The following is an 11,731-nucleotide window of genomic DNA, read 5'->3' on the forward strand; positions in this document are numbered from 1 at the left end:
CTCATCCCAGCAGCTTTCTGGCTCTGAACAACCAGTGGTATCCTTAGTTTCATCCTCCTAACTTCCCTCCCTTCTCCTTTACCTTCTCTAATTACAAGTCAGGCTGCACTTGTGACATACTACTTTATGATTGAATAGGGACTTCAGACTCAATTTGTATGAGGCCTATCAATGCCTCAGCTTCTAAATCAGTTTTACAGGCAGTGATTTAACAAAACTCTTATATAGCATGGCATGAGAGCATCAGGAAAAATTCCTACCTGATGTGATTCTGTTGGTTTACACTTGAAGCTGGCTTAGATCGGGGAATAAACCAGCCCTTTATATTTACATTAAACTGGAGCTTACTAATACCTAAAGAAAATACTATTGCAGGTTTTTTCCCAACTTTTAATTGAGTCAGTGGTTCAATTTTAAACTGTTTGCATCTGATTAACTTTTTTCTCTAATAAAATCAAAAGATGCTATTAAACTAAATGAATGTAAAATCAAGTGCCTCATGAACAACAGGAGTCTGTTTCTTTTCACAGGTCAGACTGCTTGTAATGGAGATACAATGATCAGCCTTAAAGAATCAAAGGATCTTCCTAGACATGAAAGGGATCAACACCAAGGCCAGCGTGCAGGTTTTGATAAGCAGGTATCTATAACTAACTAGGCAAATGAAACACTGGACTCTTACTTCAGGTCCTGGAGGTTGGTTTTAATCAATCCCATCGTGTGCAAAAGGCGTCAGCGAGTCTTCTTGAGTTTCTGTGCAAGTACTTATGTCCCTTTGTCTGTTCTATATGCAGTTTCCGAGCATGTTTTCTCATAGCTTATTAATTCTGTATCAGCTGGCACAACCCTGGCTTGCTGTCATGGTTCTGGATGGCAGGGCTGCTGAAGTCTGCTACCTTTTCACTCTGGTGGAGCTGGAGAGATCTTGTTGGCAGTGGGTGCTGTGGCACTGGCTCCTATGTCAGTCGTGGATTTGTGCTGGATTGATCTCCGTCTGCAGAAAACGTCCTCTTCCAGTTTGTGTGTCAATGTTCAGGGGCTGGAACATTGTCTTTGCAATACTCTTCTTCAGGAGGGGCTCAGGGCAATTAACAAATACTAATGGACAATGAAGCAGAGTTTTATTTTGGCTACTGCCAACAAAGAGGAAAGATTTGTTGCTGTCTAGGGTCCTTTCTGTATGTCCTGCAATCAATGTATGCCCACATCAAGCATCATACACTGATGTGGTGGCCATGATGCTTATGAATGCTCGGAAGAGTTAGGTGTATGTCTTCATTGATTTCAGATTACGCCAGTTATCAAAGTCTCTTAGGGAATTTTAAAAATATTCTAGCTCCTGTCTATATAACTCCTCTGCAGCTGGATTGTCATAGAGGTACAGGTACTTGAACTTACTAAATAGAGCTTTGCACCGTCCTCATGTTTATGCTTACCTTAGTGTTACCTAGCCTCTTTGTAAGTATTAGCTGCTGTGCACTGTGCAAGGTTATACACTCTCTTACTCCGTAAAAGTGGGATTTGGCCCCATGGAAAATACACTGACAAATCAAAATTTATAATCGGTTTAAAGTTCAAGGGTGCAGCCAAATCCTGAGCTAGTGTAATTTGACCTAGATTCACTGAAGTAAGTAGAGCTGCAGTGAACTACATAAACAGAAGAACCGTCCCACTGTGGTTGCCCTCATACGGTGAGGATGCTGAGGAAACACTTAAAGCCTGATGAAGGCCATGGTTTGCCACTTCAGCAAAATGAAGTTTCAAAAAAAAAAAAAAGTTTCCTTGTACTACTTTCTACAAATATTAGTGATTGAACACCCAGGATGCTGAAGAAACTCTCTTAGCTGAGTTGAAGAGACACTAGCAACATATATCAGCTTATTTCTATGCCACTAGAGAAGGGACCGGTAAAATACTGTTCCCACTACTTGCGCCAAAAATCTATGTTTGTCATTCATTTTCTCCTCATACCTTCGGTAGTATCCTCCTGTGCCTGTGTGTCCCCCCACCCCCGAGCTCCAGGTCCATCTAGACATCAATGTCCTGTAACTTTTAACCCTGCATTACCATCATTGCAACAGTTTTCATCAAAAGTTCAGGGTTTAGATTCAGTAGCTTATACTCCAAGGACACTCTTTCAAACTTTTAGAGCCAAAGCAACCTTCAGCCTTTATACCACCTGAAGGATTTTCCCAAATTGGCTATTGTCCCCCCAGAATGCCTGTATGTATGAGCAACAGGGCTTGGGAAATCTTAGCAGCTTTTCAACGCTAAGGTTATTGGAGATACAGAAGAGGAAAACATGGTAATAGAAACCCGTGTGTAGCTCTGAATGGCAATTTCTGGATATAGCTGCCAGCTCTTTCAAGAATAATTTCCAAGTTAATGAAACGGCTGTAAACACCAGAAATAACAGGTTAAGGGTAGGTCTCAGCTATCATTTCCATTAGTACAAAGTTGCCAATGCCTATGTTACCAACGAATTTTTCCCTGATTTGCACCAGTATAACTGACTTCATCTCAGTCCTAGAAGGAGTCAAAATGAAATATTTTAACCGGTTCAGGCTATTTTAACTTCCTTTCCAGTTGACTCAGCACTTCTGAGCACCTGGATGTTGGCTGTACCAGTTACTGATAAATAATGCACATTACCTTCTGCAACACCGGGTGTCTTTGTATGCAATGCCGGGTGCCTTCACTATATCAATAAGGAAGACACTACCAATGGCTGGTGTTAACTTTGGCTTTGTGCAGTCATGGTAATTTAATCGTGTATTTTGTGTATGTGTTCCACCCTACATGGTAAGAAATAATAATTCAATAATGTAGTGGAAAGTCATTCTGGGGGTCCTAGACAGCATAAACTACTGCAACATTTCTGGTCGTCTTCAATATTATTTTCAATATATGTTTTCATTCTATCATCCTAAGTCTGAGTTGTTTGCAAATAGACTAAATAGGAGAAACAGATTCAGACTGACAGCAGATGGATACAGGACTCATGTTAATTCATGGAAAGACTATTTGAATATTATTCATGTCTGAATTGCTGGTGGGGAATTCCAAATTCATTTTTATGCAAGGAAGGCAGAATTTACTACATACGATGCAAAAACATTTGAAAAAAAGTATTTTTGTTGTTAAATCATACGAAAGAAAAGCTAGGTTCTGTTGTTAATCATGTCCCAAGCTTCTGATACAGCAAGCTTGGACAAGTCTCTCCGGCCCACTGTACCTCAGACTTTAAGGCTGCAGAATACCTGTATGGTGCTGTCCTATTTTGTAAGGTGTTACACTTAATGCATTACTGTTTATAAACAGGATGAGCTCCTTTGGGGAAGTTACTATGACTGCAAAGACACGATGTGCTATGGGGAAACGATCCTACTCGCTAAATAGGTGACCGCATCGTTCCACTTCAACTCTCTTAAACGCAAAACTGGAATCTAAAACTCTATTGTTTGCTCGTTACATGGAAAAAAAGAAAGCGGTCCGCTACAGATGGTGTGACTAACGCAAGAGCTTCTATTAACACACCGCCGGGAATAATCTGTTTATGTAACACGCAGAAACGCACCTCGAAACGGAGGAAAACGCACCCGCCTGGAGCGGGGAAGGGCAGAGGGGCTGGGGGCGCACCCCACGCTCCCGCATGCCGCCTGGGCAGCTGCGTGCGGGGGGGCTGCGCATCGCTTACTGCCCCCGCCCGCCACCCCGGTCCCCCGGTTGGCTGTCCCCGCACGCCTCTCGGCCCCCCGCGGGGGTCCCTCCCGGGTGCCTCGCCGTGGGGGGGGGGGGGCAGCTGAGGGTATGTGTGTGTGTGTGTCCCCGAAAAAGCGCACCCCGAATCTGACCTTTAGGAGCGGGGGGGAGCGGCGCCTGGGAGGGAGGGAGGGCAGCGGGGCCCCGCTTGCAGCCGGCCCCAGAGGAGCGGGGAGCAGGGAGGCGAGAAGGGCAGCGGCGGCTCGTTGGCAGGCGGCCCCGGGAAGGGGGAAGAGAGGCGGGCAGGGTGCCCGCCCGGGCCGGGGGACACTCACCATGGCGGCGGCGGCAGGCGCTGTCCAGGGTACGGGGCGGCCCGGCTCGGCTCGGCTCGGCTCTGCCGGCCCTGCCCGCCGCCACCGCCCTATAAGGCGCCGCCTCCTCCCCGGCGCCGCCGCCGCGCCCGCCCCCGCCGCGGCCACGGGGTGCGGGAGGGCCGGCTCCCCGCTCCCGGCTCCCCGCTCCCCGCCGAAGCCTCTCCGCGCTGCCGGGGCGAGGTGCGCTGGGCTCCTCGGGCTCCCCGCCGCGCCCCCGGAGCGGGAGGAGGGTGAAGAGCGGAGGGGAGGCGGGAAGGCTATAGGTGAGCGGGGGAAGGGGGTCACGGATGCTCTCCCACCGCCGCCCTAGGCCCGCGTCCCTGCGGGTAGCGGCCATCGGGCTTTGACAGAACCGTCGGGAAGGCGCGACGCAGAGGGGGCTGCGTTGACGGGCCGGTTCGGGAGCAGGCGGGGGCACCGGCCGGCCGCTGGGATCCTGACGTGGCTCCGCTGCGTTTAACAGAGGGTTCGGTCTCCAGCCCAGCGCTCGTGTTCGCAGCCGAAGTTCTCTGACCCGAAGGCCCGAATCCTCCGCGCGCCGTGCCAAGGGAAGATCAACGTCGCCCTACCACCCAACTGTGGCATCGCCCTGGAGATCTGTCTGCTAGGGGGGAATTGATAAGCAAACGTTTGTTTAGGCTGGCTAGGGAAGAGGTGAAAGCCACACAGAGCAGGAGCTACTGACCCCGTCACAACCCTGCCACTGGTATAAACCAGAAAAAGGTCAGGGAAGAAGAGAGGCTTTGTGCTTGGTGGAACAAGCACAAAATTTCGTGCCTTCAAAACTTAGAATAAAAACTTTTGTTCTAAAGGCTAACAAAGCCTTATACCTCCTATAAAACATTTGTTTAAACCATCAAAGCTTATTGAAAATGTCCTGCTGCTTTCCGCCTGTTTTTAATAAAGCAGTCTTTGGCATGTGAAATCAAAACAATCTTTCTTAAAATATTAAAATTCTTCATTTTTATTTTATTTGCTAAATGAAAACTTGTCAAAAATGACAGGTTCGTACATGTGCTCCCATTGCTGCCCTTTCAATTCTGGCTGTTCACGCTTTTGTTGACCAGAGCTCAGAGAACAGTCTTTCCCGCTTTCAGTGGCACAAGCGGTGGAAATAAGCTAAGGGGACCACGTGTGGTGCAGGACGGGAAACATCTTCACAAACCAAAGTGTACTTGATGTATAGACGGGCTATATTTGTCCAAAATGTAGCGCTGATGTTCTAAACCTCAAGTCTTCCCTCCTGGAAGGCTCTCAGTCCATATACTACTTCACCCCTTACTTTCTCCTGGACCTAGACGCAGAGATACACCAAAGGCTGTGAGAATGGCTATCATCCCAGGGCTGCCTGCCCAGAAATGATACTGCCAGAAACTTCACGTGAAAGCGTGTCCTCATGTAACTTCTAGCCCACTTTTATAGACGCAGACTTGTTTGCTTGAGCTTCCAAATTCCAGCGTGTTCGTCTACACTGAACTGCTGTAATTCCTGAGGTTGACCTGTCAGCCTTTCCTCTAATTAATCTTTTTGATAGATTATTCATTTAATTCTTTCTGTGTTACTACAGACCATCTTGAAATATTGAAGAGAAATACTTATTGATTTCCATTCTGTCCCCAGAGAAATTTTTCCCTAAGCAGAAAATTGTCCTCTTTGTCCAAGAGATTACTCTTTAGGTACTGTAGAGCAAGGAGCAGTTTGGAAGCTGACTGACAGAGAAACATGGTAGGGACTCAGTGCGGTGGAATGCTTCAGCCTCACAATTTTTATTCCAATTTCTTTATAGTCCAAACAGGCTGGATTTAGTGTGTCAAGCCAAATCCAGACCTAAGAACATGGTAATACAAAATATTTTTTTCTTTATTCTTGTTTTTCTCTGTCTAAAACAGAAAGGAAACCTATGTTCAAGTTTGGTGAAGATGTAACATTTCTAATTTCTCAAGTTCCTTGTACCTGACACATTATATTAATACTAATTAATGTAGTTTCCTTCTATAGTAACAACTTTATTTTTTATCAAAACAATAATGTCTCCAATGAAGACACACATAGGAAGCAAATAGGATTCTGGTGGCATCTAAAAGAAGCTGTAATAGTATTACGGATATTTTTAACACCTATCTAATGACCTGAATTTGGAGATTTAAGGGCTGTGGCAGGATTTGGATTCATCTGTTTTGTATGGAGGGCAATGCCATGCATTTAGTTGGATCCCAGGCACTGAGCACAGCAGACCTCTGCCATGCGTTACCTTTGAGTGGTTGTTGAACAGCATGTTGTGCTGAGAGGAAAGGCAGAAAAATAAGTCAACATGTGGACAAGTGGAATTGCCTAGTTCCAGTGGAAATTCTCTGGAAACAAGGAGAGGAAGTGGAGGCAATTAAAACAGCACCTCATTCCGGGGCAATGCTGTTATACAACAACTACTGCTCACAGTGAAATACCACAGGGAGTTAGCTTGAGTCCTGCTGCTGTAGGGGTTGGTGTAGGTTGGACCTCCTCACAAACCACCTAACTTACAGAATCACAGACTGGTTGAGGTCGGCAGGGACCTCTGGAAGTAAGTCATCTGGTTCAACCCACCTGCTCAAGCAGGGCCACCTACAGCCAGTTGCCCAGGGCTGTGTGCAGTCAGGTTTTGAATATCTCTGCATCTTAGGAAAAGCACCTTTGAGTTGCAATTACTTCAGAGCTGCCAGGTCCCACTGGGTTTGCAGCACAGCAGGAAACAGGGTGGACAAGGTACCTCTGATCAGGCAACCACCAGCAACTCTCAGCTCCTGCTAAGTTTCAGTCAATAGGATAAAGTTTTAGTTTGGGGAAAAAAAAGTGAAATCAGACATGTCTCCCATTACCAATCACTGCTCTTGATCACGATCTCCTCCAAAGCTTGGAATTTAAACTCAGGACCTGCCTGTTTCACAAAATTGTCCTGTCAGTAGCATCTGTCCAACTCACTGGCAAAATGTCTCTTCTTTCCCTGAGCAGCTACCTCATATGAAAGAGGTTATCTTTCTTCTGTTAGCTGTTCTTTTTCTAGTTTTATTGGCACAGGAAAATGGTTATGTACCTAAAGATCTCGGTTCTGCTAGTAGGGAGTTATGAGGTCAACGTGACAAAATTTTTGGTAGCCCTCAGTGAGTGCTTAAGAACTGTGAGTAATAAAACTGTGTTGAATCAAATCTGAGTAATCAGGCTAAAGCAAAAAGACTTTGTAATTTATCAAAACAGATTTGAAAGTTTGTCCTCTTGTTTTTCTCTGGTATGGTTAGTTCTTCTTATAATTTCATTTTTTCTATGCCTTTCGTTTTTGAAACTATAGCTGGTATAATATGTCTGTGCAGCTAAAGCTAAAACTTGTATTAAATTGCCAGCTGCGAGCATGCAAAATAAAAACCAAGCCACAATAAACTTATGCTGGGAGGAAGTATTGAATTGAGCAATTGTGCAGCTTTGCAGTTTTTGTAATATATATTATGTTTTAGCACCCTCTTTCGGAACAAAGTAATACTGCCGGTATTTACTCTTAAAGGCTTTGCTAAAGCTGGAAAGTAATTGCAACGTGTCCAGGAAAAGTCCTTGGCTGCAGTCGCAGATACAGTTTAGTTATGTAGTTTGGTATTCTATAAGTTTACATAAATAGAATTTTCTCATCCCTCTTATGCTTATCGTCTTTATATAAATAGTCTGTATTGTTCATTTAAGTCAGCCAAGAACTGGGAAAAGATTGATGGCTCCGAACCAAAAACTGAAGCCAAGTTGCTCCAAAAGACCATAGTTAGATGCGCTCTTCCTCACTGTCTGCACGTCTCCTGCGAGGAGCCTGGTGGCATTAACTTGCTGTGAATTGTGGATGGACCTGAATGATCTCTCTCATACCCACTAGTATTTAGTGTTAGGGTAGCATGTGAAGGTCCCAGTTTGGGATCATGGTCTTGCTGTTTTGAGACCTACACCAAAGAGCTCACAGTGTGATGCTTAACCGCGTAACACAGAGGGAAAGGGGTGGAAGGAAGCTGTTCTCTGTACTCCTGCCCTGGGAAATAGAAATGTATTAATGCCAAAAGAAAGGTAGCAGGGGGAAGGCCACCAAGTATATTCTGAATAGAAGAAAGGGCTACACTTTGCACCTTCTGCATGAACTATCACTACCTGGCTAGCTTCTGGGGTACAAGTGACAGGCAGCCAAGCTCCTATACGTTGTTTTGGCTCCAGTAGTTGTTATGATTGCCGGTTACCTTCAAAGATATTGTATGTGCCAAGAAAAGGATTAAAAAATTAGGACACCATGGAACAAAAACTGCCTGGATTACTGTAACTTGCTCTTCTTGTGCATATTCATTTTAATAAGCCTTATTTACAATAATAGCCTTCAGCAAGACTCCTGCTTCATCAATGCATGGTGTGGATGATAATAAAAAAACAGGATGCCATGAATGATGCAAGGGTCTGGAAAAGGAGAAAAGATAAATCTTGTTATAGTGGCTGAAATTCCTTTTCAGGACTAGAATACACTTCTTATATAACATAATTTCTATGTGGTTACGGGAGATCTTTTAAGTATCTTTTTTCTGCAGCTAGTCAATGATTTTATTCTTTCTTCTGCTGTCTGCTTCAAGGTAACTGAGTGTAGGTTTGTCAAAGTGCTGAGCACTTACAGCTGCACCTGACATCAGGGAAAGCTGTGCTACAAATAAATTAAATGCAAGGGAAAGATGAGATTTTCCCCATATACCAGCTGAAAAGGAGGCGAAAAGGGGCACATCCAAAATCATTTGGTACTTCAAATGTATATTTCAGCCTCAGTCCTCTCCCTGGTGAACAAGGGATAACAACATCCCTCACCTTCTCTTGCTATGCAAACACAAACATGAGTTAACCGACTGCTGTGAAACAACCGGTTAGTCTAGATGCATTGGCTCTCACACCCTGAAAACTAAGGCTTGTGCCCTCAGCGTCTGCATCCCTCTTCCCTGCCACTAGTCTTTAGCTCTCTTATTCGCAGCATCGCGAGGCCTTGCTGCTCTGTGGAAGCAAGTCAAATGCTGCCACTTTGAGCCCACCCGTGGTCTGCTGCACTGTTTGGCAGAGGCCCTCTAAATGCCTGCTCACCAGTCTTGTGCTGCAGCCCCTTTGTTGCTTGATGATGCCTGACCATCCTTTTTCCTCCACCCCCAAAATATATCTCAGTGCGTATGCGGTCATACACACTCAGAGAGAAGATGTGAGAAGTTTGATCAGTGTTGAGCACCGTAGGAAAAAATATTAAATGAAGAATATTGATAGTATGCCAAGTGTTCTAAGATAATGGATAAAAGTCCATAATGACATCATCAGTGAGTTTTTCCATCCTCTTCAGGGAATGGATGAGCTATATTCAATTCTGTAACTCCATATTGCGCATATACACATAAGGAACTGGACAGAACAAGCTTAGATTTGTATAATCAACCTTATTTCGGAACTCCAGTGATTAGAAAACCTCATCTGTCCAACACTAATCCTTTTTTCTGTTGTGTGATTTCACAGGCTTTTGAAAAATAACAATACCCGCATTGTAGCTCACTTACCCCAAACGCATCATCATTAGTATTGGTACAGATTTCTGGCACATTAGCACATGAAATGATATCTTGCAGGATGGATGTGTATGTGTTTGTATAATTTGACTCTGGTGTGAAGAAAAGTCTTAGATAAAATACATATAATATTATGTTTGGGTTTTTTCATTCAGATGGAAATCTGTCTATATGTTTCAATTGACACAACATGTTCCAAGTGGCCCAAATAAAAGGCTTTGTTTCATTTATTAGGAAAAACAGGATAACAAAGATTGTATTCACCAAAGGAGGAAGTGTTTCTCCTTTTATCTCATGGCTTGATTAGAGTGTAACACCCACAGCTACCCCTTGCCTACGTTTCTGGGGTTTGAACTTCTACCTAGTATTTAAGTGTTTCAGCCATTATGCTAGAAAGTCTTTTTTACTTGGTGGTTGTCTGTCCTGAGGACAATTTCAGTAGTTCATCCATACTGGCCTTCAGCAGTCTTAGGCCACCAAGACCAGAGGGAGTCTGGAGCAAGGAAGATTTACCCTCAGTGGAGGAGGACCAGGTTAGGGAGCACTTAAACAAACTGGAAATGTGTAAATCCACAGGGCCTGAGAGGTTGCGTCCGCAGGTGCTGAGGGAGCTGGCTGATGTCACTGCGAGGCCACTCTCAATTATCTTTGAAACACAGTGGTGACCGGGAGAGGTTCCTGAAGACCGGACAAGGCCAAGCATCTCTCCTATCTTCAAGAAGGGCAAGAAGGAAGATCTGGAGAACTACAGGCCAGTGAGCCTCACTGCAGTCCCTGGAAAGTTCAGGGAGAAAATCCTCCTGGAAATTGTCTCCAAACACATGAAGGTCAAGAAGGTGAATGTGAGTAGTCAACATAACATTTATGAATGGGAAATCATGCCTGACTGACCTGATGGTCTTCTGCAACAAGGTGACTAGGATGGTGGATGAGCTAGAGAAAGGGACACTTCCTTTATGTTCTAGAGAAAGGGACACTTAAATAAATAAAATTAAGGTTTTCCAAACTGAACATACATTGATTAAAAGGCCCTCTACCTGTGCAGTGCGATATGAGAAATCTAATTGCTACCTGTTTTCATCTTTATTTCCTAGTATATTGCCTTGAATAATATCATGTATATATGATCTGTGTATATATATATCCATGTATACTCATGATCTATATCCAGGGATCATGTATATTTATCAGTCCAAAATGACTTCATTCCAAGATAATTCTTTCTTCAGTTACAAATGCTGGGTGGTTCTGCGATGCTTGGGGATGTGGTGTAAATTAATCAACTACTATTAGTAAACCAGTTTGAAACCATAGGATGATGTATATGAAATATTTTAATAGCCCTAAAATGTGACAGCTATTTTACAGGAAAGAGAAAGTGGTGGTCCCATAGCCAGACAACTTACTCTAACTGTAGATGGTAAGTAAAAAACCAGAGAAACCGAACAGAGTAGCTAGGAAGGAGCTCAAATATTTTTCAAAAGTTAATATCGCAGTAACTGTTACTGGCTTGCTGTTTGTTTGCAATACAGAAGAAACCTTGCTTAAGTATGTGTAACAGCTCCTTAGGCTAGAATTAGAGTGACATTTAAAGATCAGGAGACATATCAGTGTACAAAGTTATTGAGAAATAACAGAAAACATGTTTCAAATTAAATGATACTTGTAAAAGGCATGTTGAGTGGGTTAGGCAGAGTATTAAACAGAGCCAGGAATGTTGGGAGAGAAGGCTAGGAATGGAAAGAGAGAACTCCGGTTCGACTTGGTGAAGTGACAGCAAATTTAAGGATGTGAATGAGGGACTGCATGTGCAGGTAATTTTTGTTTACAGGTATCTTGAAAGGAGGAGGCATCAGGCACGCTCAACGAGCAGGAAAACCAAGAATTTTTAGCTTCACTAACAAGGGGAGATTTTTAAATAATCCATAAAAGAAACACAAAGGAGAACTGGATTAGCCTTCTCTGACATCTCGCTGCAATGGTGACATCGCCATGGCAAATTAGGCCTCTGTAGCAGTGGATTTAAACACACATTTTCAGTAGTTTTAGAAACACTAACCAGTGTCTCTTACA

General features: G+C 44.0%; 1 protein-coding gene across 1 annotated transcript in view; it reads right to left on the bottom strand.

The window, feature by feature from the left end:
• ELOVL2 (ELOVL fatty acid elongase 2) overlaps positions 1 to 4,082 on the bottom strand; it is a 54,976-nt gene extending 50,894 nt beyond the window's left edge. The window contains exon 1 of the mRNA XM_030041684.2: positions 4,038 to 4,082. Within this exon, the coding sequence (XP_029897544.1) occupies positions 4,038 to 4,040 (3 nt within the window). The 5' untranslated portion in view covers positions 4,041 to 4,082. The remainder of the gene's footprint in view (positions 1 to 4,037) is intronic.
• Positions 4,083 to 11,731: the final 7,649 nt, after the last annotated feature.

This window comes from Aquila chrysaetos, chromosome 18 (genome assembly GCF_900496995.4).
Source record: "Aquila chrysaetos chrysaetos chromosome 18, bAquChr1.4, whole genome shotgun sequence".
Taxonomy (NCBI): Eukaryota; Metazoa; Chordata; class Aves; order Accipitriformes; family Accipitridae; genus Aquila; species Aquila chrysaetos.